The 27,134-nt window shown below is 59.8% G+C and overlaps 4 protein-coding genes across 21 annotated transcripts in view; 1 reads left to right on the top strand and 3 right to left on the bottom strand.

The window, feature by feature from the left end:
- The window catches only part of LLGL2 (LLGL scribble cell polarity complex component 2), a 33,320-nt gene extending 31,207 nt beyond the window's left edge, over positions 1 to 2,113 (bottom strand). For 2 of the 3 annotated variants that reach the window (XM_077854229.1, XM_077854233.1), the window contains exon 1: positions 1,958 to 2,113. The gene's annotated coding sequence lies outside the window, so the exon portion shown is untranslated. Of the gene's footprint in view, positions 1 to 1,705; positions 1,850 to 1,957 lie in introns of those variants that run through there. The other variant, XM_077854230.1, reaches the window with a different exon arrangement.
- Positions 2,114 to 2,375: 262 nt separating this feature from the next.
- On the top strand, positions 2,376 to 25,253 carry CASKIN2 (CASK interacting protein 2). 3 transcript variants are annotated; one of them, XM_077854224.1, is made up of 21 exons: positions 2,376 to 2,957; positions 7,918 to 7,981; positions 12,584 to 13,128; positions 17,280 to 17,331; positions 17,858 to 17,955; positions 18,359 to 18,504; positions 18,606 to 18,701; positions 18,797 to 18,927; positions 19,112 to 19,220; positions 19,540 to 19,648; positions 19,883 to 19,977; positions 20,447 to 20,708; positions 20,828 to 20,949; positions 21,040 to 21,100; positions 21,180 to 21,271; positions 21,453 to 21,563; positions 21,642 to 21,743; positions 21,863 to 22,001; positions 22,166 to 23,641; positions 23,729 to 23,951; positions 24,387 to 25,253. In XM_077854224.1, exons 3-21 carry the CDS (start codon positions 13,035 to 13,037, stop codon positions 24,475 to 24,477), a joined length of 3,609 nt encoding a protein of 1,202 aa, XP_077710350.1. In that variant the 5' UTR covers positions 2,376 to 2,957; positions 7,918 to 7,981; positions 12,584 to 13,034; the 3' UTR covers positions 24,478 to 25,253. The 3 variants fall into 3 exon arrangements, with proteins under 3 accessions (XP_077710350.1, XP_077710351.1, XP_077710349.1); XM_077854225.1 differs by lacking the exons at positions 2,376 to 2,957; positions 7,918 to 7,981 and adding an exon at positions 11,298 to 11,438 and having other exon boundaries at positions 13,015 to 13,128; XM_077854223.1 differs by lacking the exons at positions 2,376 to 2,957; positions 7,918 to 7,981 and adding an exon at positions 11,298 to 11,438.
- Positions 3,181 to 10,280, bottom strand: TSEN54 (tRNA splicing endonuclease subunit 54). Of its 2 annotated transcripts, none has more exons than XM_077854227.1 (11): positions 10,134 to 10,280; positions 9,854 to 10,018; positions 9,695 to 9,758; positions 9,528 to 9,611; positions 9,125 to 9,223; positions 8,069 to 8,121; positions 6,247 to 6,348; positions 5,384 to 6,126; positions 4,679 to 4,739; positions 4,205 to 4,321; positions 3,181 to 3,689 (listed from the first exon to the last, which is right to left on the bottom strand). In XM_077854227.1, exons 1-11 carry the CDS (start codon positions 10,187 to 10,189, stop codon positions 3,539 to 3,541), a joined length of 1,695 nt encoding a protein of 564 aa, XP_077710353.1. In that variant the 5' UTR covers positions 10,190 to 10,280; the 3' UTR covers positions 3,181 to 3,538. The 2 variants fall into 2 exon arrangements, with proteins under 2 accessions (XP_077710353.1, XP_077710354.1); XM_077854228.1 differs by having other exon boundaries at positions 5,384 to 6,027.
- The window catches only part of TMEM94 (transmembrane protein 94), a 35,563-nt gene continuing 33,493 nt past the window's right edge, over positions 25,065 to 27,134 (bottom strand). For all 13 annotated transcript variants that reach the window (XM_077854212.1, XM_077854217.1, XM_077854222.1 and 10 more), the window contains 4 exons: positions 26,983 to 27,077; positions 26,779 to 26,872; positions 26,424 to 26,594; positions 25,065 to 26,264 (listed from right to left, as the gene is read on the bottom strand). In XM_077854212.1, coding sequence (XP_077710338.1) covers positions 26,192 to 26,264; positions 26,424 to 26,594; positions 26,779 to 26,872; positions 26,983 to 27,077 — 433 coding nt within the window. In that variant the 3' untranslated portion in view covers positions 25,065 to 26,191. The remainder of the gene's footprint in view (positions 26,265 to 26,423; positions 26,595 to 26,778; positions 26,873 to 26,982; positions 27,078 to 27,134) is intronic.

Here is a 27,134-nt window from a genome sequence, read left to right as displayed (position 1 = left end):
CCAAAGGCAGAGAGATGTCCAACTGCTGAGCTACCTAGGCATCCCCCCTCTTCTTCTTTTAACGAAACTATTTTAAAAGTTGCTAAGTGCTAAATTATTAAGTAATTAAAATTATATTATTCGGCCACCAAAGAGGCACTCCATTGACTTAAGGAAGAGTAGGGATAGGAGACTGGCCTCAGACACTGGAAACACTGTCCAGTGGGCCCCGCAGAGATTGACCTCTAACTTTGGAGAAGAGGAGTAGTAGCGGTCAGAGCCCCCAGAGCTAGGTTTGCCTTTTGACTGCCACCAGTGAACACTGTGGGCAGACCACTTAAGAACACCAAATCTGGGGATACCTGGGTGGCTCATGGGATGCCTGGATGGCTCAGTGGTTGAGCATCTGCCTTTGGCTCAGGTCGTGATCCCGGGGTCCTGGGATGGAGTCCCACATCGGGCTCCTCGTGAGGCACCTGCTTCTCTGCCTTTCTCTGTGTCTCTCATGAATAAATAAATAACATTTTAAAAAAAGAAGAAAACCAAATCTGGGGTGCCTGAGTGACTCAGTCGGTTGAGCGTCAGACACTTGATTTTGGCTCAGGTCATGATCTCAGGGTCCTAGGATGGAGCTCAGGGTCAGGCTCTGCACCCAGCAGTGAGTCTGCTTGAGGATTTCTCTTCCTCTGCCCCTCCCACTCCTGCTCATGCCCACTCTCTCTCTCTCTCTCTCTCTCAAATCCATAAATAACCCTATCATAAAAGAAAGAAAAAGAAAACCAAATCTGAGTGCTCGGTGCGTAAGACAAGTAGGACCATCTCTCCCGGGACCCTTCCCATGCTTCAGCTCTGGAAGACACAGACTGTCTCCCTCAAAAGCCCTTCTGACCCTGGCTTCCCCCGGGGCTAGGCCACAGCTATTCCTACCGCTGCTCTGTTCTTCCCACCTGGGGCTTTTGTCTCCCTAACAGTATCATCCCTCCCAGCTCAGCTCCCAGCTGGCAATCCCCTCTGCAGCCTGACAGAGGACTTTGAGTTGTAAACTCTGCAGAGGATCCCCAGAGCCCACATTAAGACGCCCCGCATCTGGCACATGGATCCCCAGGGGAAGGGGCACGGAGTCTAAGCCCTGCCCCCTCACCCAGAGTTCACCTTGTCTCAGGTGAGAGCCCGAGGCCGCCACACCGCGGTTCTCCTGGTTACAGTCAGGTCCCCCCACAGCTAAAGCTCAGCGCGCCTACAAACTGCCCGGCGAGGGCAAACCAGGAGCAAGCGTTGCACACTTAGTTCAGCAAGACGATATTTTCCCCTTCTCACCAAGTCCCATCGTATCACAGCGCAACCCCACCCCCGGCGTCGTGGAAAACACACCGGATCTCGATGCCTTCCCTTAAAGGTGTCCAAGGCCGCCACAGGCGGAGAAAGGCCCAGAGACCGAAGTCCCTCCCGCGGGCTTCCTGCGTCCGGGGATTAGGAGGCACAAAGGGCCGGCAGGGAGCGGGCCCAGATGGCAGGGGCAGGCTCTAAGCCGGCGAGGTAACGCGCTGCGGCCGCCGCTCGCGGAGAGCCGGCTACCTGAGCCGCGCGTCGCCAGCCAGTCGGGCCAGGCGCCCTGCACGTGGGCCCAAGGTCCCGGGATCCCACCCCCGCCCGCGGTGACCTCCTGCACTCAGCCAGGCCGGGCACTTGTTTCCCCGTTTCCCCAAACCAACAGTACTAGGCAAACCTGGAGCTCGAATTCCGTAAACGCGGACGGATCAGGCAGGGAAAAGTTCCCAGCCGCACTTCCTACAGGTGTCTTTCGCCGGGACGAACGGAGCCCCGGGATCCAGGGCGACGCGCGCGCCGACCCGGGCACAGCCCTCCCCGCCCCGCCCGGGGAAAGCAGGGGTCCCGGCCCTCTCCCGCCTTCCCGCCCCGAGCGGAGGGCGCTCCGAGGGGGCGGACCCGGCTCGGTGTTTCCGGGCCCGCGCCTCACCTGGAGCCCCAGGCCGGCCCCCGCCCGAGGCCTCGGCGTTCCACGGCCCCCGCCGCCGGCTCCGCTCACTCCGCAGCCGGGCCACGGGCTGCTGGGCGGCAGACTCCTTCCTGCTCACCTCCGGCGCGGCGAGCAGGGGGCGGAGCCGCCGCTATTTACATAAAGGGCGAGCCGGACGGGCTCGCCGAGCCCCGGGCCCCAGCGGCCCCGCCCCCGGGCCTGGCCCCGCCTCCCGCAGCTCGGAGCCGACGGGGCGGGCGCGCAGCGAGGGGGCCCTCGGGGGGCGGGCGGCGGCCGCTCTCGGGCCAATCCGCGGTCCCGGGGAGCGCGGGGGCGGGGCCGCGCCGCCTGAATATGCACGAGGCGCTTAGGGCCCGCCCCTGTCTCACCTGAGCACACCTGGACTCAGGACGGCGCGCCGCGCCCAATGTCCTGCCGCGTCCGGGAGGAAATAGTCCCTGGGACGCGCGGCAGCCTGGCCCGCCTCCCAGGCCGGACCGCGGAGGGGAGCCGTCCCTCCCCCCGCCGGCCCCGAGCGGCCGAGGGAGGGACGTAGCCGGGCCTGCTCTTCCCGAAGACGCACAACCCAATCAGAGCGGGTGACCGGCGGCCACTGGGCCCGGTTTCGGGACCCCACGGCGAGGTGGCTTGGGGATGGGGGCGTTGCCGCCAGGCGCCTCCCCTCGGGGCGGGCCCCGAGCCCGGACCCCAGTCCGCAGAGTTGCTGCGGAGTCAAGAAGGCGCCCGAGGCCCCAAAGGACAACGGTGACCAGTTTTTAGCACAACTGCGGAGCGAGGTGGAGCGACGAGAGGCGGGAGCGGAGGAGGCGCGGAGGCCAGGGGTGCGAATGGCGCGCTCCGAAGCCGCTAGCGTTCAAGCCACACCGACATGGCGCCTCTCCGCCGCCCTTCTACCCCGAAGCGGGGGAGTTCAGGGAAGGCCCGATGGAGCGCCAGCCTCCTCCCCGTGGACGACCATTGAGAAAGCCAAGCCGATTAGGTCTGTGATTTCCTGTCCCCTGGGCGCAGGGCCTGAGGAAAGTGCGGGGTCGCGTTCTTGCCCTCGCGGGGACCTAGCTCCCGCACCAGAGAAAGCACGGTCTGCGGGTTGGCAAAGGAGGGGTGAGGGCCTGGAGCCTGCTCCACGGACATCGGGACTTGAGGGGTGGTGGCCTGAGGCTCGGGCCGGGCCGGGGAGTTTTGCACCATCTCCAGCCACAGCATTAGAGCGATCTATTTTTTAATGGCTTTGGCTTTATCGCACGAAGCAGGCACCCTCTCGATTAAAGGCACAGAGTCCTCTCTTCTGCCCCACCCCGCTGGGTCTCTGAAATCTAGTCCTGAGTTCCAAAGTATCACTGCAAGACAGCAATCTCAGGCCTGGGACTATGGAAGCCAGGTGGGGGGAGGGGAGGGGCATGGCTTCGTTCTCCTGCAAGCATCAGACACTCAGGGCCAAGGCCCAGACTAGCCCCTGAAGCTACAGGTGAGTCTGGGTATAGGAGGCAGCTGAGATGGTCCCTGAGAATAGACAGTCCAGGTCCCCCAGAGCAGGTCCCATGCCCTGCCAGAGCGGTGTCATTAGTGTTCCAGATCTCTGGGCAGCGTGAAGTCCCTGAAGCTGTAGAAGGAGATGTCTCCATGATCCACCAGGGCAAAGATCAGAGGAACATCCCCACTCTGGTAGGACAGCCGCTTGAGGGTACAGAGGTCTGGAACTGGCTCATCAAATCTGCAGGGATAAAGTTAGACAGAGAGGTAGGCACAGGCCGCCCATAAGCTCTGAGACCCCAGCCCTCTCAGGCTACCAGGGAGGGGGGAATTAGACAAGAGTTGGGAGTGCAAGAACCCAAATGGCCTCTGGACTCTCCTGTCTGCAAACTGCATGGTTCTAGTAAGTTCTCCAAGAGTGACCAGAGCCTTGGTTGAGTACCAGGGCTAGGAAGAGTGAGGTTCTTACCACTCATAGCCTGTGAATCCCTCTGATTCCCAACCCTTCTGCTGGGTGAGCCCTGCAGTAAATTGGCACAGGAGAGAGACTGCGCAAGATGCCAGAAATGAGGGCTTAGGACTTGGTATGCTCTGGTTCCTATAGTACTGACTGGCTGTGTGGCCTGCATCAATGACAGCTCTCTGGACCTCTGGTTCCTCTCAGTTTGGCAAACTGGCTAGGGGTGGGGAGGAGAGGTCCACTTGGTTTACAAAAGAACTGGCAGCAGCCTGGGGGTAGGGTCACTGGTCTCGTACCCACTAATGCACATCCGGGCGTAGGGTTTGCCGGGGTTATTCTTTCGGAATGTGGCCACAGCATCGGCCTGATAAATGTCAAAGCTGATCTCCAAGCCCCCAGACTTCTCCAGCAGCCTGTGGACAGAGGAAGAAACTTTAAGAAACCGGGATCTTTCTCCTCCTCTCCCTTTTCTTTCATGCCCCGCTCTTTCCCTCCCACAGTTCCAGGAAGCAGCCTCATCCACAGGGATGGAGGTCCTGCTGTGAGGTGCCACTTGGGCAGGGGGAGGTTTGGCTGCCTACCTCAGAATCCTCAGGCTTAGTCCACCTCTTGCCTCTCATCCCTCCCTCTCCCCTAGACACATGAGACTCAGCCAGGCTGAGGGCCCTGGAATGATCCCCCAGCTCATGCCCAACTTCAGGAGTCAAGTCCCAGCTGCCAACTGCTGGCAGCCAAGGTACTATGGAGACAGGCACTACCTGGAAACTCACCGGGCACCTCCATCAGCAAGGTGTGTGGTCTGCAGCACAGAGATATGCTGAAGGGCTATGGCTGCAAGGACAGTGAAAATAAGGTGTTGGGGAGGGAAGTCAACCATCTGCAGACTCCTCTGATGTTTCTGAACCTGCCATCTAGTTTAGGGTTGCCAGACTTAGCAGATTAAAAAAAAAGTGAAAGGTACGTCCCATGCAATATTTGGAGTATACTTATGGTGACATCTCCCGTGTTCTCATAAGGATTATAAAGAATCCTGAATCTGTTAATACCAATCTTGCCCTACTAGTTCCATTCTTAAACACACAGGGCATACAGTAAGCCTTCCTTTGATTTGGCCAGGAGATGACCTCTTGCTCCCCTCTCACAGAGCTGCGAGAACAGGGGACCACAGCTAGTCGGTGGCAGAGCTATCCACGTGTATCTTGTTTATTATTTTAAGGATGTAGTTGTAGTTTCGTTCCCCCTCGCCTCTCCCTGGACACTGACTTGCCATTTCCACGCCTTCCCACATGGGTCCTTTTGCTGCTTTCCAGGAGAACAGACTGTCCTTATGGGTTCCACTCCCCTGGATAGCTCTCTCTGCCCCATCTTTCTTAAGCCTCAATTGGTTATGGCCAATCCATGCCCCTTTCAAAGTCTTTTGATTCCTCAGCTGCCAGGAGCCTGTGGGGCTTTGGCTGGGTGAGGGGGGCGGGTACCTGGGGAGTCTGCCTGGCCAGGACTCAGCAAGGGTCTGACAGGTTGTTCCCACAGGTGTGGGGGGCGGCTCTGGCTCTTCTGCAGACACCTCCTCTGCAGCAGCTGCTTGTACTCCTGCCAGTTGGAGCAGCACTGCACCTCGGGATCTGAATTTACATCCTCCCGGAAGCGCTGGGCCTCTGCTTGTTGCTCCCGTTCCCGCCTGGAGAGCTTCTCCTTCCTTTGGTTCAGCTTCTGGCACCAGGATTCAGCATCTGTCTCCCGCCCAGCGACATTGGCTGGGAGCAGCTCTGGGGCTGGGGCAAGCAGAAGGGTGTGGCGGCTATCTGAAGCCATGTTGGGGAAGGAGATCTGTTCAAAGTTCCAGCGTGGCTTACAAAACCCCTTGACCCTGTTCTCTACTTTGCCACTCTCCGGGCTGCACCCCACCCCCTCGTTAGCCAGGCCAGGCCAGGGCTCCAGGGCTCCCAGAAGCTGAGATGGGCCCATTGGGCCCTTTACAGGGCTTGACTCCTGAGGTTTCTCCTCTGAGCATCGGCTGTTCTGGTTGCAGGGAGGTGGGCTGGAGGCTGTCAGGCTCTCAGGTGTCTCATCCACCCCCTGTGGGGGATTCTCCAGGGCCTTGGCCTTCTTATTAATAGACCTGAGGGACGTGAGGAGGAAATGCAGCACGTCTGCTCTTGATTGCTGAGGTGCACATGTCCCACACATATTATACTGCCTCCAGGATCCTACAAGGGAGCTGCCCAAGCCCAGCTCTTAAGCCAATGAATTCTCCAAGGTCCCCAAACCAGCACTCCCTCAACAGCTCTGCTCCCCAGAACTCCCAGGGGGCAGGGGGTGGCCATGTGGGGAGCATTACCGAAAGCTGGAGCTCCTCCTCTTCCTTTTGCCATTCTGATCCTCTAGGCACTGGGCACTGCCATCCAAGTTCAGCTGTCTCTCATAAGGGGACAGGATGGAACTGTGGAGTGAAAATTGGGTGGGCAACAGACCATCTCCTCAGCCTGGAGTTCCCAGGGGGAATTTGTGAGGGACTGGCCCAGAGGATAAGTTAGGGGGCCAGAGTCAAAGCCAAACCCAAGGGCTAAGTCCCTGGGCAGACCTGCAAGCAGGGTAAATGGGGGCAACCACAGGGGCCTGCCTGCTCATATGTCTCTGCCCAGGCCTCTGGGATTCACCAGTGGCCCCTTTGAACAGAGATTTACTGGAACTGGGGCTCCCACACAGCCAGCAGTAAATGATTAATCATGGGTGAGAAAAATCAAGAGAAACGGACACTTGGAAAATAAGAAAAACAAAAATACTCACTATAACACTTTTGGTTCTTACAAACACATCCTGTCTCCGTATTTTTTTTTTTTTTTCTATCAAAAATGGCATTGTACTGGGGCACCTGGGTGGCTCATTCGGTTAAGTGTCTGCCTTCAGCTCAGGTCATGATCCCAGGGTCCTGGGATCAAACCCCACATCAGGCTCCCTGCTCAGCAGGGAGTCTGCTTCTCCTTCTCCCTCTATACTCCCTTCCAAATTCCTGCACTCCCCCCCCACAAATAAATAAAATCTAAAAAAAGAAAAGACATTGTCCTAATATACTACGGTTTAATCTTTTCTTACTCTCAATAATATATTATGGACATAGCCCCTTACGATGCTAAGGCTGCACTGTCCAAATGGTATCCACTAAACAGAAGGGGCTATTAAGGTTAAATTTAAACCCATTAAGATTAAACAAAAATTCAGTCTCACAGTTGCACAAGCCACATATATTGGACAGCAGAGGCCTGGAACGTTCTTATCACTGCAGAAAGTTCTACAGGACAGTGCTGCTCTAAGGGATAAACTCTAATTTGTGTGACCATCCCTTCCCCATTGAACTCACAGGATGTTTTCAAGTTTGCCAATTTTGTAAAGTGATGTTTTGTGTAAGCTCCCCACTAAATGCACGTTCTATAGGGGCAGTGATTTTGCTCTTTGCTATTCCTCAGCAATGAGCACAGTGCCTGGCACCCAGTAAGGGATCAACAAATATTACTGAATGAATGAATGAACATTCTCACAGGTGAACTTACGTACACTTCTGTGACTATTTCCTGAGTATATATCCCACTTTTAGGAACTAAAAGACATACCTGTTCTAGAGCTTTCGTGACATGCTGGGAAACAGTAAAGAGTATACCAGTTTCCACTCTTTAGCTGATGGTCTCTGTGGCTCTTAGCAATGCTGGGCTACTAAGGTGATCATCTTTAGAGGCCCCAGAAGGAAAGAACATCTAACTTAGCAAAAGGAATGTGAGACCCTACTCAACTATTAATTCCTCACTTGGCCCTTCATTCATGCATGCACTTACGAATCTGCTTACACACCTACTAAGGCATCGTTCTGGCACTACAGCTATGTGCCAGTGCACTGTCCTGAGCTATAAGTGCTCAACTGTTATCTGTGGAGGGAATGGGCTGAAGATGGGGCTCAATTTGATAACCCAGGATGAGCTGAAATGACTGAGACTTGTCCCAACATGTCTCTCAATAGGGCACTTCCAACAAAGGCCCCCAGCCCATGCCCAGGAAGCTGCAGCTCCAGCGAAGGATTCCAGGTAACGAGAGGCCATTTTCCAATTTGGGGCTAGTCTACCAGGTCCCAGGACTGGAACAAATGGGAGGAAAATGGGATCGGGATTTACCCTGGTTGGAATCGTCGAACCACATAGCCCAGTCTCTTCAGGTGGCTGAAGACCTCAAAGAGAAAAAGTAAAGATCAGAGGTCCACCTTTGAAAATACCAAACAATCCCTCCAAACAGGAGCCACTCCCCACACGCACCCCCCTCCCCCGCTCCTCCTACACACCCCAGTTCCACGCCCTGGGACTGGCTGGACTATATTCTGTTATAAACACCCTCTCCAAACTAAGGCCTGTTTCTGAATTCCTGTCTCTTGCCCACCTTACTATGGGCACAAATGACACTGAGCAGTTTCTTGATTTAAACGCAGAATCTCAAAAAAGCTGATACATGATGAATCAGGAAAAGAACCAGGTGCTAGCATGCTATGATACCAAAGCTGTCGAGAGTGAAGCTCCTGACCACAACATGAACAAGAAAGTGGCAAAAGGTGATAGCACACCCCCTGCCCATGCTACTCCACCCTACACCTCCAGACACAGGCAGGGTAGGAGTGGTCTTTGGTAAAGAACCTGTCCATCCTTGTGTTCTGATACCCACATCAGAGAGATGTAAGCAGGAATGCCCCTATCCTGTTTGATCTCTCAGCAGCCTTCAACACAGCTGACAACTTCCTTCTCTTGGCTCTGTGATACCACCTCTCCTGGTTTTTGTCCAGTGTTGTCAGACGCTCCTTGGTCCCTGTTTCTGGCTCCTTATCTTCTCCCGTACCTCCTCACAACTGAAATGCTCCAGGTCTCAGACACAACCCTCTACTCTGCCCTATGGTTTTAAACACCATCCATGTGCTCATGATGTCCACATTTATATCTCTAGCCTTATGCTCCTCCCCGGCTTTGTTTTCTTCCCAGCCCTCAGTTCTGTGAAGTCAACCATTCAGTTGGTGCTCACTTATTCCCAATTGCCACCACTAGGATGCCAGCACCATGTCAGCAGAGCCCTTGGCTGTCTTGTCCTGGCACACAGCTCTGTGTCCGGCACCTCACTGGTACTCACTGGTGTCTAGCACCTGATTCAATGGATGGGTGGCTCCTCTCCTGGGAGAGGGTGGCAGATACCTGGTACTGCAGAAAAGTCACAGCGTCCTCAGTCAGCAGTAGCTGGTAGGCCTCCTGAATAGACAGTGGCAGGTCTTGGTGGAAAAGTTGGATAGAGCCCTGGAAGTGAGGCCAACCACTCAGCTTGTGTTCCCTCCTGCAGTGGCTCAACTAAAGGAGCAACTTCCAGGCAGTGATATAGGGGCGCCCCCCCCCAATCTCCAGCGTCACAACAAGAATGTGGCCAACCACAAAAGGAGGGCACCACCCCCTCATTCGAAGGGAATCCCAGCTCTCTGCACGGTATTCTTGTCTCCGGTTGTAGAATTCGGGTTACAAGCTTCTTGAATTTTTCTCCAATTAAAACACGTCCTTTCAGGTCCTTGCTCCCAACCCTTCCTCACGCTCCAGGGGCCCCACTCACACACTCCAGCAGATACAAGGCCTCTTCGGGGTGAAGCCGCTGGCGGCCCTGTTCCGAGAAGCCCATGGTCTGCCAGAATTTACCCTGTGCAGGACCCACAGCAAATGTCACCAAGGAGCCTGCAAGGCGGAGAAGGCGGGTCCCCCTCCCTGCGCCCCGCCGCTTACCGCTGGAGACTTCAATTCCACGAAGCCCTCTTCCGGCCTCCACTCGGCAGCCACCAAACTGCCCCTGGCCAAGAGCGGGGAGAGGGTCCGTCTGAGTGTCCCCCCGCCCCGGGGCCGCGGTCCGGCCGCCCCCGCCCCGCCCCGGCCCGGCCCCCTCACAGGCGCTCCACGCGCTCCTCCGCCAGCAGCTGCCAGAGCTCCTCGCGGCACACGCGCAGCCGCTCGGCCTGGGAGGCCGAGCCGTCGGGGAGGAAGTCCTTGGGCCCATGCGAGCGCTGAGGCAGCTTCTGGGACCGCGAGCGGGCGGCGAGAAGCTCCCGGGCGCTGCGGAAGGAAGGGACGCGGGGTCAGCGCGGCGCCCTGGGGCGCGTCCGGGGTCCCCGCGCCCTCCCCCCACGCCCTCTCCGCGGGCCCCGCGCCTCCGCGGGCCGGACCGCACCTGAGCACGCGCCCGGCGGGAACCTCCACCGCGCCGGGCTCGAGCTCGGGCTCCATCGGGCCGCCGTCTGCGGCTGCGCGCGCACCGCCCCCGGCCCGCCCACCGCCGGAGCTCCGCGTGGCCCTAGCGCCCGCGGATCCTCCCGCCGCGCCACGAGCCCCCGGCTCCACCAGCCGGCTTTCCACGACTCCCTGGCCGGCCGAAGCCCTGCCAACAAGTTTGCGCCGCGATTCCGCGGGCAGAGATACTGCAGGTGTCTGGATTTGTAGGAGCTCGCCTCTCCTCCCAAGCCGTCCTCCGGGATCCTCTCTAGTAAAAATCGAGGAGCCCGGCGTCTCAGAGCGTAGTGTGGACACTCAAATGCGTGATCGTCCCCTCCGCAGCCCCGGGCCGCTTAGCCCTCACCACTCAGGCCGGACAAGGAGGAAAGAGGGAGGGTTTAGAGGAGGGAGAGTCATGGGTTCCCGCATTCCAGCTTCGCAGACTGGCCACCGGGGAGTGTCAGATACGGTCTGGGTGGATTCAGACGTCCTCTGGGGCTTCCGCTGGGTCCCTTCCTAGGGGCTCGGAAGCCGGGTTTCGCGGGCCGGGGGCGGGAGGAGCTGTCCGGCCCACGATGGTGCTGAAGCGCCACTCCAGCCAGTCACCAGCACCTCCTCGAGGCTGGGGTCCCCGCCGCCGCCACCGTGGGCCGCTCCGACCTGGTCCGCTAGGTGGCACCATTGCTCCAACCAGCGGCTGGTGTCGGCGCCTGTGGCCGCGGGCGGAGGTCACTGTGGGCGTCCCAGGAGGGGCGAGGGGCGAAGAGGAAAGGGGGCTTCCCGAGTGGGGTCCCCAGGTCTCGGCTTCCAGACCCCTTCACATCACGTCTTCTCTCCCACTCAGTCATCAACAGGGCATCTCGCCCTTGGGTCTGAACTCCAGGGCCTCAGGTCCCGGCCGCTCCGCCACTGGGACGCTGGGCGCGCACTCCGGTCCCTACCGCGCCGTTTCACCTGGGCGCATGCGCTGACCCGGCCAGCGTGCCCGGTCCGGACGGACGCAGCGGGGGCGGGGTCTGGCAGGGCAGGGGCGGGGCCGCGGGCGCTGACTGACAGCCCGACTGCGAGGCCGGGACGGTCCCTCCGCTCGCGATCCGGCGGGAGGGAGGGGGGAGGGGCGGGATTTCCTGCGGGAGGCGCCGAGCCGGCCTTGGAAAAGGAGGAGAGGGAGGAGAAAGGGGTAAGGGGGGCAGTGGGAGCCACCGTCCAGAGTGCCAGGGACCGGGCAGGGCCAGCCAGACCCCCGGCGGGGCGGCTGGGAAAGGTGAGACCGCGGGGCCTGCGCGGGGGGTCAGCACCTTTGAGGGCGGGCGCAAACTAACTTTTCTTTCGGGATCGGCGGGCGCCCTCGTCTCTCTGCTCCTTCCGTCCTTCCCGCGCCCCCGTTCCGTCCTCCCGCATCAGTCCCGCCCGCGCTGGGCTCTCCCGGTCGCTCCCGCCGCTTTGTTCCCTGGGTCGGCCTGGGTTGGGCTGGGTTGGGGGATTGCGCGGCGCTGGACGGGCATTCCGGGGGGCGGGGGAGCCAGCCCGACCCCAAGCACTACCGGGGGCGTCCTCCTCCTGTGTTGGCTGCGGGCGAGAGCAGGAGTCCCATCCGTGTCGGGCTTGGGACGTTCTGGGAGTAAGGAGACCCCAGCTGGGGCCCCAGGCCTGCATGGGTCTCATGCCACGGGGCTCGGGCAACAAATTCCTGGCCACTGAGAACTGACGTAAGCTTTTCTGCAGCGAAGTCGGGGCTCCGGGCCTCAGGTTCAGGCTTGGGGGGCCACGCAGCCCAGTCTCTCAGCAGTGCCCCCAGCTCTTGTCTCCTCTCTGCCCAGCTGCTTTCCTCTCCCGCGCAAGGGGTGAGGATGGGTCAGCAACAGGTGCTATAAAGCCTCCCTGTCCAGCAGTCAGACACCCGCCAGAAATGGGGAGCTGTAAGCTCCCCACTCCACCCTCTGAATTCGTAAAGAGCCTGGGGCTAGGGCATCCAGCTATTACAGTAAAGCTTAGATTGGGAGGAGTGTGGGGGCAGGTACTTTCCACAGGGAGTGACCGCCGTGTGTCTGCCTGTGCCTGACCCTTCCAGGCCTCACCTCCTGGCCCACCAGTTGTCTGTGGGTGTCAGAGCCCCGGGCTGTGGAGAACAGGCTGCTGGGCCCAGCCTGCCCCAGTGTGTTCTGTTGCCAGCTGCCCCTCCTGCCTCAGGTTGAGGTGCTGCCAGGTGCCCTGGGGCCTCCATGACTCAGCCTCCCTCTCCCAGAAAGTCACCGCCTCCCCCCAAATACTCCTCTCATGCCTGGCAGCTGTCTCCCTGCTTTGAGTGGCTTGGCCCTTCCTTGACTCAGAAGGGCAGCTAGGGTGGTTTGGGGGCTCCCTGGAAGCCCTGTCCTACTCTTCTGAGCCCCGCTTCTGGGACCCTTGCAGGCCTGGCCCAGCCTTCAGCAGAGGCACTGCACCTTTTCCAGACCCCTGAGACTTGTCCACTGCTGCTTCCCGAGGCCCGAGGGAATGCTGACTGCTCTCTGGGTGGGCATTGGTGCTCCTGAGCCACGCTGGGAAGATTGGCGTGCCCAGTCCCAGCCCATCCCTGGGCCGTCAGACGCGGCAAGCAGCTATCTGTCCGGGTTTCCACACGGCCTCCACCCCCTCAGAGATCGGTTTTCCTGCTTGTGGTGGCTGCTCATGAAACATTTTGAGGGAGTACCCGTCAGTGCGTAACAAGAAGCCCCCTGCTGGGACACCAGACAGGCTCCCCCAGGAGACACCTGGCCCTCCAAAGGTCCAAGGCATGGCACCCTGACGCCTTGGCTTAGACCTAAAGTTTTCCTGCCTCTGCCCTGGACTCCTGATCCCAGAGCCCAGCCCAGGGACCGGAATGGGTCGTGAACAGGACCTGATCCTCGCCGTCAAGAATGGAGATGTGACTGGTGTGCAGAAACTTGTGGCTAAGGTCAAGGCCGCAAAGACAAGTGAGTGCTTGGTGGGGTGACTGTCTAGCAGAGATCCTGCCCTGAGTGCTCAGGCTGCGGAAGAGGCTTATGGGTCTTTGATTTGGGGTCTTGGGGTGGGAGGACTGTTCTGTTCTCTAAGGAGTGACTGTGGGAGAGCCATAGAGGGAGCTGGGTCATCCCTTGCTGTGTATCGTTAGGCAAATCATGTAATCTCTGTGGACCTCAGTTTCCTCACCTATAGAGTGAATGGGTTGAAATGCATTCATTCAAGTTTGTTTGAGTGCCTACTGTGTGCCAGTTTGTTCTAGGCGCTGGGCCATTATGTGGCAGCAGTGAATAAAATAGACCAAAATTCTTGGCCTCATTGGAGTTGCCTTTAGCAGGTGGTTTTTCTGATGTCTTCTTTGGAGGCACGAGTTTTCTGGCAGTGGGCTGGGAAAGACTGACTAGCTGGAGTTCCAACCCCATCCCCCGATTCAACAAGAGCATTTCTGCATTTATGTTGCCTTAATGGGGATGCCTGTAAGATCACCTCAGAAAAGAGGGATCTACTGCTTAAAGCAAAGCTCATTGCTTTCTCAGCACTTGCTAAAGCCCCTTCCCCTTGACTTTGCTGCCTGTGTGCCCTGGGAGGGCTGTGGCCAAAGCTAACTTTCTAGAGGTCTCTCCAAAGCCTGGGTCTCTAGTCTTGACAGACTTGTGGGGGCTCTATGCATGGGTGGCCATACCTGAACCCCATCTCTTGGGTACCTCTGTGGTGAGACACCCCCCCCCCCCCCCCCCCCCCCCCCGCCAAGGAGAGTGGATCTCTGGGTTTCAGGGCAAGCTGTCTCAGCTCTATCCCAGGAGACCCTGGACCTGTCCCCGGAATTTCTAGACCAGCAGGGGCAGGAGGTAGCTCCTGCCACCAGACTGGGGCTAGGGAGGGAGGATTTCCCTCAGAGTGCTGGGGCTCTAGCCCCAAGACATACCTTAGTCCTATGCACAGCCAGCGGGCACCCCCCCCCCCCCGCCCCAGACAACATGAAGGCATCTAATTATCCTCACCCACACCTGGGAGTTTGGGGGTGCCAGAAGGTTGAATTTGAAGGGCCTGGGAGTTGTGCAAGTGGGTGTGCACCCACTTGCACACTAGGGCAGGAGACCCAGGGTATGGGGAGATGGAACTGGGCCAGGGGGGCTGGGGAGCACAGGTAGTGTGATCTCTGTGCCCTGGGGAAGTGGATACCAGGTGAGCACAGTGGGAGGAAGGTGCCAAGGAGGTCCCGGAGTGCCCTGGAGGCCCAAGAGTGGGAGCCCCTCCCCCTCCTCCCCCTCACCTCTGTGTTGTTTTTGGCGACCTGCCCAGTAGGGCTTTGGTGGAGCTGCTGTTGGCCTCACGGCCTGGGGCCTCGAAGTTAGGCCCTCAGGAGGGCAAGTGGGGTGGGGTCGAGAGGCCAGTGGTGGGAACCTCACAGCCAGGCTCCTAGGCTCTGGGAAGGTGCCCTGTGCCCCAGGGGAAATGTCTGTGGGGGAAGAGATCCCTTCCCTCAGCCCCAGAGGGGACTTGTACATTGTATAGGCAGTATGTAGGCACGGGCACAGAGTGACAGAGTCCTGGGACTCCTTGTGAGGCCCTGGCACTGAGCCTCCCCTCCCAATCCTCTGAGAAGCTGGGAAAGCTGGTGCAAGAAGGAGACTCACAAGGCGACATTTGAGGAACCTGTAGGTTATGAAATATTCTAAGCGCTCAATTCCCTGTGAGATGGGTATTTCTATATCTTCTTTACAGATAAGAAAACTGACGCTCAGAGAGGATTAGTGATTTGCCCAAGGTCACACAGCCATTTTGTGGCAGATCAGTCAAGTCCCTGTCCTCTCCCCTCTGCTCCTGCTCCTCAGAATTACCTAGTGATTGTTCTGAAAGTGCAGGCTCCCTGTTCTCCCTCAGAATGAGAAGCATCACAGAGATCTGGAGACCGCAAATCAGAAAGTTGTCCAGGTGCCTCTAAAGCAGTCTCAGAAGGGAGGCCGGGAACTCCTGCCCCATATCCCAGAAGGGCGAAGGAAACTGACAGAAAGGGAGGTGTCAGGGCTCCCCCTTGAGAGCTAGAGCTAGAGCCTTCTGGTTGGCCACTGGGAGATGCTGTCTCTTTGGCTTCTATTTGCTGTCTGGTCACTGGGGGGTTGGCATTCCCTGCCCACCCAGCTCCTCTTGATGGAGCAGGTGGCTGGGAGAAGAAGGTGCCCCTGCCCTGCCCTCCCTCGCTCCCCTACTCCCTTTTCTGAGCTGTCTCCTTCTCTGGCGGGAGGAAATGGAGTGGGCTGAGGGTGGCCCAATGAGCTCACATCCTCTGCCTGAGCCTAAATCAGGAGCGACCCTTCCACCCCCAGAGCCAGGCCGGGAAGAAGGTTGCACTGCAGGGGAAGTGCCTGGAGCCACTGCCAGGAACCAGGACCCTCCGCCCTCCAGCCAAGGTCCCTAGCCCAGTCACTCGGAGCCTCCCCCCACAGCCTTTCCGGCCATTGTTCTGGAAAGAACAGAGCCACCCAGCCTGGCCCTGCCCCTGTTCCTGTCTATCCCTCCTGTCACATTGTCCTGCCACTCCCCGGAGGGACTGTATCTCACTACTGGGCTACTCCATCCTGGGCTGTCCAGGCCAGCAGCAGGTGGAGGGACTTTTCTGTGTCTCCTCCCCGCCAACCTCGTCATCTTCAGTGACTGGCTGGCCAAGGTCGTGCGGCCAGTAAGGGGGAGCATTTGAACCACACACTTCCTGCTCCTAAAGCCCCTCTCCTTTGCAGTGCCCTGAGTGACTCTCTCTGACAAGGACTTTCCAAGGAGGCCAGAGGAAGGCTGGGAGGCCTCTGGTTTTTTTCCAGCGGCCTCCACCCGCTCACCCCTTCTGTCACTGCCCAGCTCTGTATTTACCTTTTCTGCATAGCGTATAGTGTGATTTGGCTTAGCCCTAAACGTGGCCGTCCCCTCTCTCCCCATCCCGTGCTCCTCACTACCGTGTTGATCCCTCCCTGTTGGAATGAGGCCCTGTCTTGCTGGGGTATTCAGGGGCCCACTAGGGCCCGGAGGGCAGGCCTAGACCAGCATGCTTGGCACCCTGCCCAGCCTGGGTTGAGCCAGGCCTCCTTCCCAGCAGGGGTGGGTTCCAGCAGGAGGCAGGGGCCCGCCTGTGACAGACATTCCCCTTCCTCTCCCAATGCTCATCAAAGACTGTCCCCTCCTGTGCCCTGGCCGGTGCATGGAGCACTCCTGCCTGAATCTTATCGCCCTCCCCGATGGGGACCAACCAGTGTCCTGCCCATGCCCCTGGCTCCTTTGGCCACCACCCAGCAGAGAGCCCTCTGCTGGGGCATGGACATCTCTGCTGGGAGCCTGTGGGTGCAGAATCAGCAGTTACTCCCCTGACAGGAGCCAGTGGGGGACTGTACCAGTTTTGCCAGAGGACAGCATGTGGACAGTAACAGCTAAGGCGTAAGGAGCTCTGAAGGGTGACGGCCACGGCCCCCCTCTGTGGTGTGCCGACAAGAGTCAGGCATAATCCTTACAACTCTGGTGAGCAGGATCTGTGATTGGCCCATTTTACAGATGAGGACACTAAGCCTGACAGGTTAAGTGACTTGCTCAGGATCACACAAGCCAGTACATGGCAGAGCCGGGCCCAGTGCAGGTCTGTCTGATGCCACCTTCTTCACCCCGCTCCACTCAGGGATGTCCCCAAGCTTGAGTCCAGCCCCAGCATCTGCCCTGCTACCTCCAGCGTCCAGTGGCCCTCTCCTTTCTCTCCCAGCTCCCTTGGCCCAGTGGGACAATGAGACTCTCCTTGGCCTGCTCAGGCAGGAATGCTAACCATGCGCTCGTGGGCCTGTCTGTTGAGGGCATGGCATGCCAGTACCCCCCTTTCCCGCCCCCTCTGGCTCTATAAACAAGCTGGGACCCAGGGAAGCCAGGCCCCTGGTGCGGCTACTCCCTGCACTGGGCACTCTCAAGCTGATGAGCCTGTGGGCCAGTGGGGAGCCATAGGGACAGGACAGCCGAAGGGCCATGGGGCAGGTGCTTTCTTGCACACCAAGAGGTCAGCCGGATTCAGCAGTGGAAGGGAAAAGTGATTGGGATGCAGGTAAGGACAGATCATTCTAGGGTATCCTGATGCCTTCTGCTCTGATCCCCCCAGAGCTCCTCGGCTCCACGAAGAGACTCAACGTCAACTATCAGGATGCTGATGGGTGAGTGTGAGCCCGCATCCCTCTCCAGAGCTGTGGGGTGGGGGAGGGGTAAGGGGAAAGACCTGGGCCCTAGAGTCCCTTCCCCTGTCAAACTTGGCCCTTGAATTATGTTTGCTGAGAGCTCTGGTTCCTGCCCATCCTCCTGCCTGTGGCGCTATCCTCAAGTGAGGGGAGGGAGCCCTAGTGCCTCTCTGAGGGGCCTCCTGGGTCAGATTCCTGCTAGGCCCCCTTTTCTCCCCAGAGGGTAGGAGCCCTCGGGCTCCTGCTCCCACGGCCCCCTCCCCTGGGCTGGCTGGGGGGGGAGGCCAGACAAACAGGCCTCTCAGCCCAGACACTGAGCCCTTTCATGCCGTAGCCCGGCTGCTCTGCGCTCCCACGGCAGGGCTGGCAGGGTGGGGGGGCGAGGGCACAGTGGGCAAGTCACTCAGCCCTGCCAGCCTCCAGGATGAGTCTGGTGTGGACGACCAGGATTTGGGGGGTGGGGGACTGCTCACTCAACACCCCTACTTTGTGTCCCCCACACCAGATTCTCTGCTCTCCATCATGCTGCCTTGGGGGGCAGCCTGGAGCTCATAGCCTTGCTGCTGGAGGCTCAGGCCACTGTTGACATCAAGGACAGCAATGGTGAGACCCCAGTGTGTCCCCTGGCCACACCCTGTGGTCACAGTTTGCTCCTGTGACATCCCAGCAATGCTAACATGGGTTGGTGTAGTTTCTCTGGCTTGCGGATCCTTTACCTCTTTAATCTTCACAGCCTTCTGGGGTGGTGAGTGGTTCTAATACCCCGTTACCCAGATGAGGAGGCTCAGGTTACCTTCCTGTCGTGAGATCCCCCCAGATCACCTCTGGTGGGCCAGATGGGATTTTGACTTCAGCCTCATGAACCAGACATTTCTCTGACCAAACCAGCATCACTCCCCTTGGGTCTGTCTCCCCCTACAGCTGGGGTGGCTCTGGACTCTGCTGAGCTCCCTCCCCTGACCCCATAGCAGCCCAGGACCTCCTCAGATCCGCTTCCCTCCTGCAGGCATGCGCCCGCTGCACTACGCAGCCTGGCAGGGCCGGCTGGAGCCAGTGAGGCTGCTGCTGCGCGCCTCTGCAGCCGTCAACGCCGCCTCGCTGGATGGGCAGATCCCACTGCATCTGGCTGCCCAGTATGGACACTATGAAGTGGTACGTGAACCTGCCTACCTGCCCGCAAGGGGCTCTGGAGCAGTGGAGGGGGCGGGGAGGCTGGCCAGGCCAGACTCCTCACTCAGCTGCCTCCACCCCAGTCAGAAATGCTCCTCCAGCATCAGTCCAACCCATGCCTGGTCAACAAGGCAAAGAAGACACCCCTGGATCTGGCCTGTGAGTTTGGGCGGCTCAAGGTGAGGCCTGCAGCCCTTGGGTACTAGGTCCTGGGCACCTGTGGGGTGAGGGGGGCGTCTCAGGAGGAAGCCCTACTGGGTGCCGCTTGCTATAGGTGGCCCAGCTGCTACTGAACAGTCACTTGTGTGTGGCGCTGCTGGAGGGTGAGGCCAAGGACCCGTGTGACCCCAACTACACCACACCCCTGCACTTGGCTGCCAAGAATGGCCACAGAGAGGTCATCAGGTACCCACTGGGTGCCCCCCCACCACTTCCTCATCCCCTTCCTGCGGAATGAGTGCTGTCCCCCTCGGCTCCCTGCCCTGCTGCCCTCTTCACCCTTGCTCTGGATCATTCTCCCAGCCCCCAGCAATCTGCTTCCTTTCCTGCCCCCACCCCCATGCCTGTGACTTGCCCCCCACGCCCACAGACAGCTCCTTAGAGCGGGGATCGAGATCAACCGGCAGACTAAGACCGGCACGGCGCTCCACGAAGCCGCACTGTACGGCAAGACGGAGGTGGTACGGCTGCTCCTGGAGGTGGGTGTGGGTGCCTGGCCACCCTGCACACGTGTGCGGAGCTCCCCTGGGTGCCATGGCCTAGAGCCACTGTGGAAGCATGCCACAACATGGTGTTTGGGTGGGCGGAGAGCAGACCCACCTGGTTCAGGCCCCCAGCTCTGCCTCTCACCAGCTGAATGACCTTGAGCACCTCCACGATCCTATCTCTGAGCTTCCATTCCTTCATCTGTAAAACGTAAAAATAGTAGGAACCATTCTCCTTCTGGGCGGCCGTGAGGATTGGGGGAAGTGGCAAGCACAGTGTTTCGTGCACGCTTACACTGCACTGTGCACCCAGGGCGGAGTGGATGTGAACATTCGGAACACGTATAACCAGACAGCACTGGACATCGTGAATCAGTTCACCACCTCCCAGGCCAGCCGAGAAATCAAGCAGTTACTGCGGGGTGAGTGCATGTGAGAGAAGACCCAGCCCAGGGTAGGATCCAGAGCTTCTCTGGTGCGTACTAGGAAGGGGAGCAGGAGCAAGGTCCCAGGAGCAAGATGTCACCTTCTTGAACCCAGCGCTAGTCAGGGGACCGCTGCAACGGGATCCTGGGGGAGGGTTGTGGATGGGACCGGACAGGTGGGAAGATACCCTAAGGACCCTCAGTGGACGCCTACACTGCATCTTCTCTCAGAGGCCTCAGGGATCCTGAAGGTGCGAGCGCTCAAGGATTTCTGGAACCTCCACGATCCCACTGCTCTCAATGTCCGGGCAGGGGATGTCATCACGGTGAGGACCTGGTGCAGGCATCCCTTTGCTAGCACCAGTGATTGCTGTCACTTAACGTGGGCACCTGCTGTGGATCAGGCTCTGTGTAAGGTCTTTAGGTGTACTGTCTCGTTGAGTTCCTCCCCATCCAGGTAAGGAAGGTGCTATTTCTATTTCCTTCCCAGAATGACAAAATTGAGTCTTAGAGAAATTAAAATGGTTTGCCTGAGATCATATGGCAAGCAGTAGCATTGGGATTTGAATCCAGGCTGATTCGGGGACCCTTGTTTGCCCTGGAGGCACACAGAGAGGGTTGGGCCTGAGCTGGACGCCGGCAAGTAAGGGCAGTGCTCTGGGTGCTCTTGGGCATCAACTTCCTGTGGGAAGAGGAGGAGCTGGACTGTGGCTGGGGGGCTGGCTGGCTGCTCTTGTTTGGTGCAGGAAATGATTGTTCTCATTGTCACCCCCCCCAACACCCCATCTGCCACAGGTGCTTGAGCAGCATCCCGATGGCCGCTGGAAGGGCCACATCCATGAGAGCCAGAGGGGCACGGACCGTGTGGGCTACTTCCCCCCAGGCATCGTGGAGGTGGTCAGCAAGCGGGTGGGCGTCCTCGCACCTCGCCTCCCATCTGCTCCCACCCCCCTGCGCCCAGGCTTCTCTCGGACACCACAGCCCCCTGCCGATGACCCCTTACACCCTTTAACCTATGGCCAGCTTCCTCGGGTGGGCCTCAGCCCAGACAGCCCAGGTACATCCTCCCAGAGGGCAGTGCCAGGCACCAGGGTGGGCATCTGGCCTTGGCAAGCTGCCAGTCAGCTGTTGGCAGGGCCAACTGGGGTTCTAACTTCTTTGCTTGTGCCCCTGCAGCAGGTGACAGGAATAGTGTGGGCAGTGAGGGCAGCGTGGGCAGCATCCGCAGTGCCGGCAGCGGGCAGAGTTCCGAGGGCACCAATGGCCATGGCACTGGCCTTCTTATTGAGAACGCCCAGGTAGGAGAGAGGGGGTGTTGGGACCAGGACAGAGCCCTACACCCTGCAGTCAGCCCCCCACCTGCTGAGTAGACCCTTCTCTGTCTCTAGCCTCTGCCTTCCATGGGAGAGGATCAGGTGCTGCCGGGATTGCACCCACTACCCCTGGCAGGTAGGAAGGGGATAAATGGTACCTGGGTGGTCATCCCTCTACCATGCCGCTCCTGATTCCAGTTCTTTTCCTCCCAAAGACAACCTGAACCACCGCCCTCTGGTTCACTACCGCTCTGGGGAACAGCTCTTCACCCAGGATGTGAGGCCGGAGCAGCTGCTGGAGGGGAAGGTGTGACCTCCACTGGGAAGTGGGCTGTGGGTTTCAGGGGGCACAGTGGTGTGGGATGGGTGCCAGTATGGACTCAGGCCAGGCCCCTAGGGGAGGCTGGAGCAGGTGGCTGGGCCACGGCCTCGGCTCTTCCTCAGTAGACACGGCTCTGTTAACTTCAGCCTCTGCCCCTATGCCACAGGACGCTCAGGCCATTCATAACTGGCTGAGTGAGTTCCAGCTGGAAGGCTACACCGCCCACTTTCTGCAGGCTGGCTATGATGTGCCAACCATCAGCCGTATGACTCCTGAGGTAGGTGCCACAGCAGGAGGGCAGTGGAGGGCCCAGTGGGCGCCGGAGGGGGCCTGATGGCACGAGTCTGTGTGGCAGGACCTGACGGCCATCGGGGTGACCAAGCCTGGGCACAGGAAGAAAATCGCCTCAGAGATTGCTCAGCTCAGCATTGCTGAGTGGCTGCCCAACTATATCCCGGTAAGCAGGTGGCTGGCACTGGCTCCCACCCGCAGCCATGGGTGGGAGCCATGTGGGCCCATCCTGGCTTGGGGGCTGCAGCGGGCCAGGGAGCCAGCTCCCATGGGGTCCTTTTCCAGGCGGACCTGCGGGAGTGGCTGTGTGCGCTAGGGCTGCCGCAGTACCACAAGCAGTTAGTGAGCAGCGGCTACGACTCCATGGGGCTGGTGGCCGACCTCACCTGGGAGGAGCTGCAGGAGATCGGAGTCAACAAGCTCGGTGAGGACTGCCCTGGGGCCTCCTGGCCGGGCCCCCACGTGCCTCCAAGGGTCTCTAAGACGTCCCAGGGTTCAAGCCCAGCAGGGAGAACGGGGTCCAGGAGGGGCTAGGGTGGCCCTTTGCAGCCCTGGCTAACCCTGTGGCCTCTACCCGTCCCCTCTCAGGTCATCAGAAGAAGCTGATGCTGGGAGTGAAGCGGCTGGCCGAGCTGCGGCGGGGTCTCCTGCAGGGGGAGGTCCCGGTTGAAGGCGGCGGCCGCCGGCTAGCCAGAGGCCCGGAGCTCATGGCCATCGAGGGGCTGGAGAATGGGGACGGTCCAGCTGCCACCGGCCCACGCCTCCTCACCTTTCAGGGCAGCGAGCTAAGCCCAGAGCTACAGGCAGCCATGGCTGGGGGTGGCCCCGAGCCACTCCCCTTGCCCCCCGCCCGCTCCCCCAGCCAGGAGAGCATTGGAGCACGCTCACGAGGGTCCGGGCACTCACAGGAACAGCCTGCCCCCCAGCCCAGTGGTGGAGACTCCAGCACCCCACAGGAGAGAAACCTTCCAGAGGGCACGGAGCGACCCTCTAAGCTTTGTTCCCCACCTCCTGGCCAAGGGCCTCCCCCTTACGTTTTTATGCATCCCCAGGCCTCACCCTCTAGCCCAGCTCCGGGGCCACCTCCCGGGGCACCCCGTGCCTTCTCCTACTTGGCTGGTCCTCCTGCCACTCCTCCGGACCCACCCCGGCCCAAGCGCCGGTCACACAGCCTGAGCCGTCCGGGCCCTGCGGAGGGGGAAGCAGAGGGGGAGGCTGAGGGGCCAGCGGACAGTGCCTTGGGCAGCTATGCCACCCTCACCCGGCGACCAGGACGCAGTGCCCTAGCGCGGACCAGCCCTAGCCCGACCCCAGCTCGAGGGGCTCCCCGCAGCCAGTCCTTTGCCCTTCGTGCCCGACGCAAAGGCCCGCCACCCCCACCCCCTAAACGTCTCAGTTCGGTTTCTGGCCCCACCACAGAGGCGCCTCCGCTAGATGGAAGCCCGGGGCCTAAGGAGGGGGCCTCTGGGCCCCGAAGGCGAACACTGAGTGAGCCAACTGGACCCTCGGAGCCCCCCAGCCCGCCTGTGCCAGCAGGGCCCGTGTCGGACACAGAGGAGGAGGAGCCAGGGCCTGAGGGGACGCCCCCATCTCGGGGCAGCTCAGGGGAGGGGCTCCCATTTGCAGAGGAGGGGAACCTGACCATCAAACAGCGGCCGAAGCCAGCTGGCCCCCCTCCCCGGGAGGCGCCTGTGCCCGCTGGCCTGGATTTCAACCTCACAGAGTCAGACACTGTCAAGCGGAGACCCAAATGCCGGGAGAGAGAGCCTCTGCAGACGGCCCTGCTGGCCTTCGGGGTGGCCAGTGCCACGCCCAGCCCCTCTGCCCCCCTGCCCTCCCAGACCCCCAGCGAGCCCTCCTCAGCTGCTCCCAGCCCTCCCCGGCTGGACCCTAGTAGCCTTCCAACTCAGGGAGCTCCAGCACCCCTTTCTCCCAGCCCCCAAACCCAGCCCTCTGCACCCCCCTGCCCCGGGCCTGCTCTGGAAAGCTCAACAGGTGATTGGCGGCACGGGGAGACAGAGCCCCCAGCTTCCCCCGCTGCCCTCATCAAGGTGCCAGGTGCAGGTATGAGGCAGGGCCTGTGGGAGGGGGCACTGTTGCAAAGGTTGTGGCCGGCCCATCAAGTCACAGCCAACCATTTTGTCTCTGCAGGAACAGCCCCCAAGCCTGTGTCTGTGGCCTGCACCCAGCTGGCATTTTCAGGCCCAAAGCTGGCTCCCCGGCTTGGCCCCCGCCCCGTGCCTCCTCCAAGGCCAGAGAGCACTGGGGCTGTGGGCTCTGGCCGGGCCCAGCAGAGGCTGGAACAGACCAGCTCCTCCCTGGCAGCTGCATTACGGGCCGCAGAGAAGAGCATTGGCGCTGAGGAGCGAGAGGGGTGAGGGGCGCTGGGTGCTGGGTACAGGGAGGGAAGGGGCTACAGTGGAGGAACAGCTCTTCCTCGATCCTCTTCCCCGGGGTCCTGGGATGTTGGCAGGGGACGGGAGCAGGGGGGAGGGTGCCCAGACAGATCCTTAGGCTGGGGTGACCCTTACTGGAATGGCCAGAGCCCAGGTTCTGAAACCACCCAGATCTGACCTGTGGGGAATCCTGGTGGCTGGCCCATAGAGGCATGTGAGCTGGAGCACATCCCTTCCTCCTGAGCCCTGTACACGTGAGGGGCCGCAGCTCCTGCTGCCTCGGGAGGCTGAGAAGTAAGATGCACGCAGAGTGCTTGGCATCAGCCAGGAGTTTGAGAACAGCCCCCAGCCCACCCATAGCCCATGGGGTGCAGGCCAGTTTCTGATCAGACCTGGTCCTTCCCCCGCTGCAGCCCTCCCAGCACCTCCGCCAAGCACATTTTGGATGACATCAGCACCATGTTTGATGCCCTGGCTGACCAGCTGGATGCCATGCTAGATTGAGCGCTTCTGGTGGCCTTCGGAAGTGCCCATCGTGACCTGCAGTGTCTGTCGCCTTTGCCCCAGCGCAGAAGCTCTTGCTGCCTGAGTGCGGGCCCTCCTGCTACTCCAAGCCTGTGGCTGTCCACGCAGCAGCTCTGGAGGGCAGTCTCCATGGGAGGCTGAGGGGACTTGTCAGAAGCTGCTATCTCAGCAGAGCCCCCTCCCAGCGTGTAATCTGACCAGACAGCCCCTCCTCCATGGACAGGGACCCTGGTAAGAGCTTCCTTCCCAGGAAGGTGGGGGCAGGGCTCCTGCAGTGTTTCCTCTGCCCTCTCTCACCCCAAGGGCCTGTGGACACCTGCTGTGCTGTCCGACACATTGAGGGGCTGGTGAAGGCTGGGTGTCTCACCAGGTCTGCACAGTGTACACAGGACATGTAAATAAGTGGCCAGGGGCCTGCTCTCTGTGGTGGTGGCAGTACCCAGGCCTGCCCCTCCTTCCCCAGTGAGACAGAGCTGGCACAAGCAGAGACAGTGGGATTAACAGATTCCCCAAAGTCCAAACTTTTTCAACTTGTAAATGTTATTTTTTAAGCAGAGAGAAATGCATATATTTTAAATGGAATTTATTCTATCTATAACCGCCTGAGAGGACACAGGGGAGGGGACTTCGGACCACAGCAAGAGTGCACTGCTCGCCTCGGGGCTGGAGCCCAGTCTGGTTGGCCCAGGCCCCGGCTCTGTAACTATTAACCTCTTCTCCCAACTAACCCCAATGAAAAGTGTCATTCCCCGTGACTGGGCTGTGTGTTTGGATCTGTGCCACGGACCTCTGAGCCCAGGGTTCTTGCCCGAGCTGGACCCGAGGGCTCCCGCCAGTGTGGAGGGAGCAAGGCTTGGGCTCTTCCCTCTCCTCCCCCTTGGGGCTCCCTCACCAGCCGAAGCCTTGGGTGGGCCCCTCAGTGGCTGCCTCATGGACCAGCCACAGATATTTGTTAAGCAATTTACAAGTTTTAATACAAACCAGTCTACATTCATTCCTAAAAGGCTCATTTCCAGTAAAAAATATACACCAGTAAAAACATTCTCACAGGAGAAATAGGGTGAGGGGCCAAAAGGAGCCCTGGGCCATAGCCCCAAGACTGACGCTCAAGGCCAGCGTGGAGGCAGGCACAGGATGAGGTTCCAGGGCAAGGCAGGGGGCTTCTTCATCTTCAGATCTGAGCGTGAGGCTCCCCCACAGAGGGAGGGAGGGAAGTACTTGACCACCTCCAGGCCCCTCTCCCAGGAGGACAGGTGGGGCGCAGGGAGGGTGCACTACCACTGCTATCATCAACAGTGGTCTGTCTGGACCCACCACGGTGGCTGCCACTGAGGCCCGGGCCCCATGGTTCTTGGCTCTACTTGGAGACCCCACAACAGAGGGCCCTGGGTTAAGAGACCCTAAAGGAGGACAGCCTGCAGGTGGAGGAGGCTAAGGTCCCCTATACTAAGTACACTGGGTCATACATTCAAGACCAGACTGTCCTGATGCTGAGGCCATGGCTCACCAACTCCTCCATGGGAAAGCCCTGGTGGTACGGACAACAGCTGGGTCTGACGTGGAGCCCGGCCTCCAATGCCATGGGGCACAAGAGGACACCCAGAAACATTCATGATACCAACTCCCCAGACTCAGAAACTGGTCTGCCTGTGGCCCTGGGGCCAGGGCAAATATGACCACAGTGGCCAGTGGCTCAGAAGGGGGAGTTCATGCCCAACTTAGTTTCAAACTGCAGTTTCTGCCGCTTCTGGTAGCGAACCCGGACCCTGGTGGGGCAGGAAATGAAAAGCACAGGTTAGAGCACAGGGCAGGACCCCAGGGATGGAGGGAAGTACAGGCCGCGGCCAAGTGGGAGAACAATGCCCAGGACGCTACAGGCCTCAAGAATGCGCCCGACCCCAGAGGGAGGCCCGGCCGTGGCTCACCGAATCTCATGCAGCTTCACAATCTCATTGGTGACCACCACAAGGACCAAGGAGAGGCAGCCCAGGAGCCACGTCAGCAGAGGCACGTCCTCCAGGCCAAAGTGGACTTGGCTGTCCCTGTGCGTCCACAGCTGCAAGTCCACTGCTGTCTGGACCACCTGCCCCAGGAGGCTGCAGGGAGAGGCGGCAGCCCGCATGAGCCTGGGTCTTCTTGCTTCCTTCCCTGCTTTTCTCAGTTCGAGCAGCTAAAGGAAGGCAGTACTCCACCTCTGCCTTAACTCCTGGAAGCAGGACTTCGAAGCACAGTCCTGCCAAAGCCCCCGCCCCTGCCCCCGCCCCGTCCACAGATACTCACACCACAGGCACCGTCATGGCCCACCAGAGGTTTGTCAAGGGGCTCTTTCTCCACAGGGGCTTGGTGCGATGCACATGGGTGATAGAAATGAAGACTGGAGAAAACAGGGTCAGTGGGGGGCATCAGATGTCCTGCCACCACCGGAGGCCCTGCCCACAGGGCACCCCACCAGCCACCTCTGGCCCCTCCCTGGGAGCCCCTCACCTGTGTGCAGGACGATCAGGGCGGCCGTGAGCTTCTGAGCCGTCAGCAGCCCATTGGCAAAATCATCAAACCAGGCCGGAGCTGTGTCAGCATGGCTGCCAAAGCAAGGGGTGGACTCAGCGCCCCCTGGGCCCCAGGAAAGTGGGCAGGCA

Source organism: Canis aureus, chromosome 16 (assembly GCF_053574225.1).
Source record: "Canis aureus isolate CA01 chromosome 16, VMU_Caureus_v.1.0, whole genome shotgun sequence".
NCBI classification, from domain to species: domain Eukaryota; kingdom Metazoa; phylum Chordata; class Mammalia; order Carnivora; family Canidae; genus Canis; species Canis aureus.
This window is presented reverse-complemented; position numbering and strand designations above follow the sequence as displayed.

Excerpts from the sequence above, each read along its gene's own strand:
- TSEN54 (XM_077854227.1), bottom strand. The coding sequence starts at position 10,189 with ATGGAGCCCGAGCTCGAGCCCGGCGCGGTGGAGGTTCCCGCCGGGCGC. Across the intron at positions 9,224-9,527 it reads CCTTGTATCTGCTGGAGTGT|GGCTCTATCCAACTTTTCCA; the intron begins GTGAGTGGGGCC and ends CCTCACTTCCAG. Across the intron at positions 6,349-8,068 it reads GTTCGACGATTCCAACCAGG|TTCCATCCTGTCCCCTTATG; the intron begins GTAAATCCCGAT and ends TTCACTCCACAG.
- CASKIN2 (XM_077854224.1), top strand. The coding sequence starts at position 13,035 with ATGGGTCGTGAACAGGACCTGATCCTCGCCGTCAAGAATGGAGATGTG. Across the intron at positions 20,709-20,827 it reads CCTCAGCCCAGACAGCCCAG|CAGGTGACAGGAATAGTGTG; the intron begins GTACATCCTCCC and ends GTGCCCCTGCAG. Across the intron at positions 22,002-22,165 it reads GATCGGAGTCAACAAGCTCG|GTCATCAGAAGAAGCTGATG; the intron begins GTGAGGACTGCC and ends GTCCCCTCTCAG.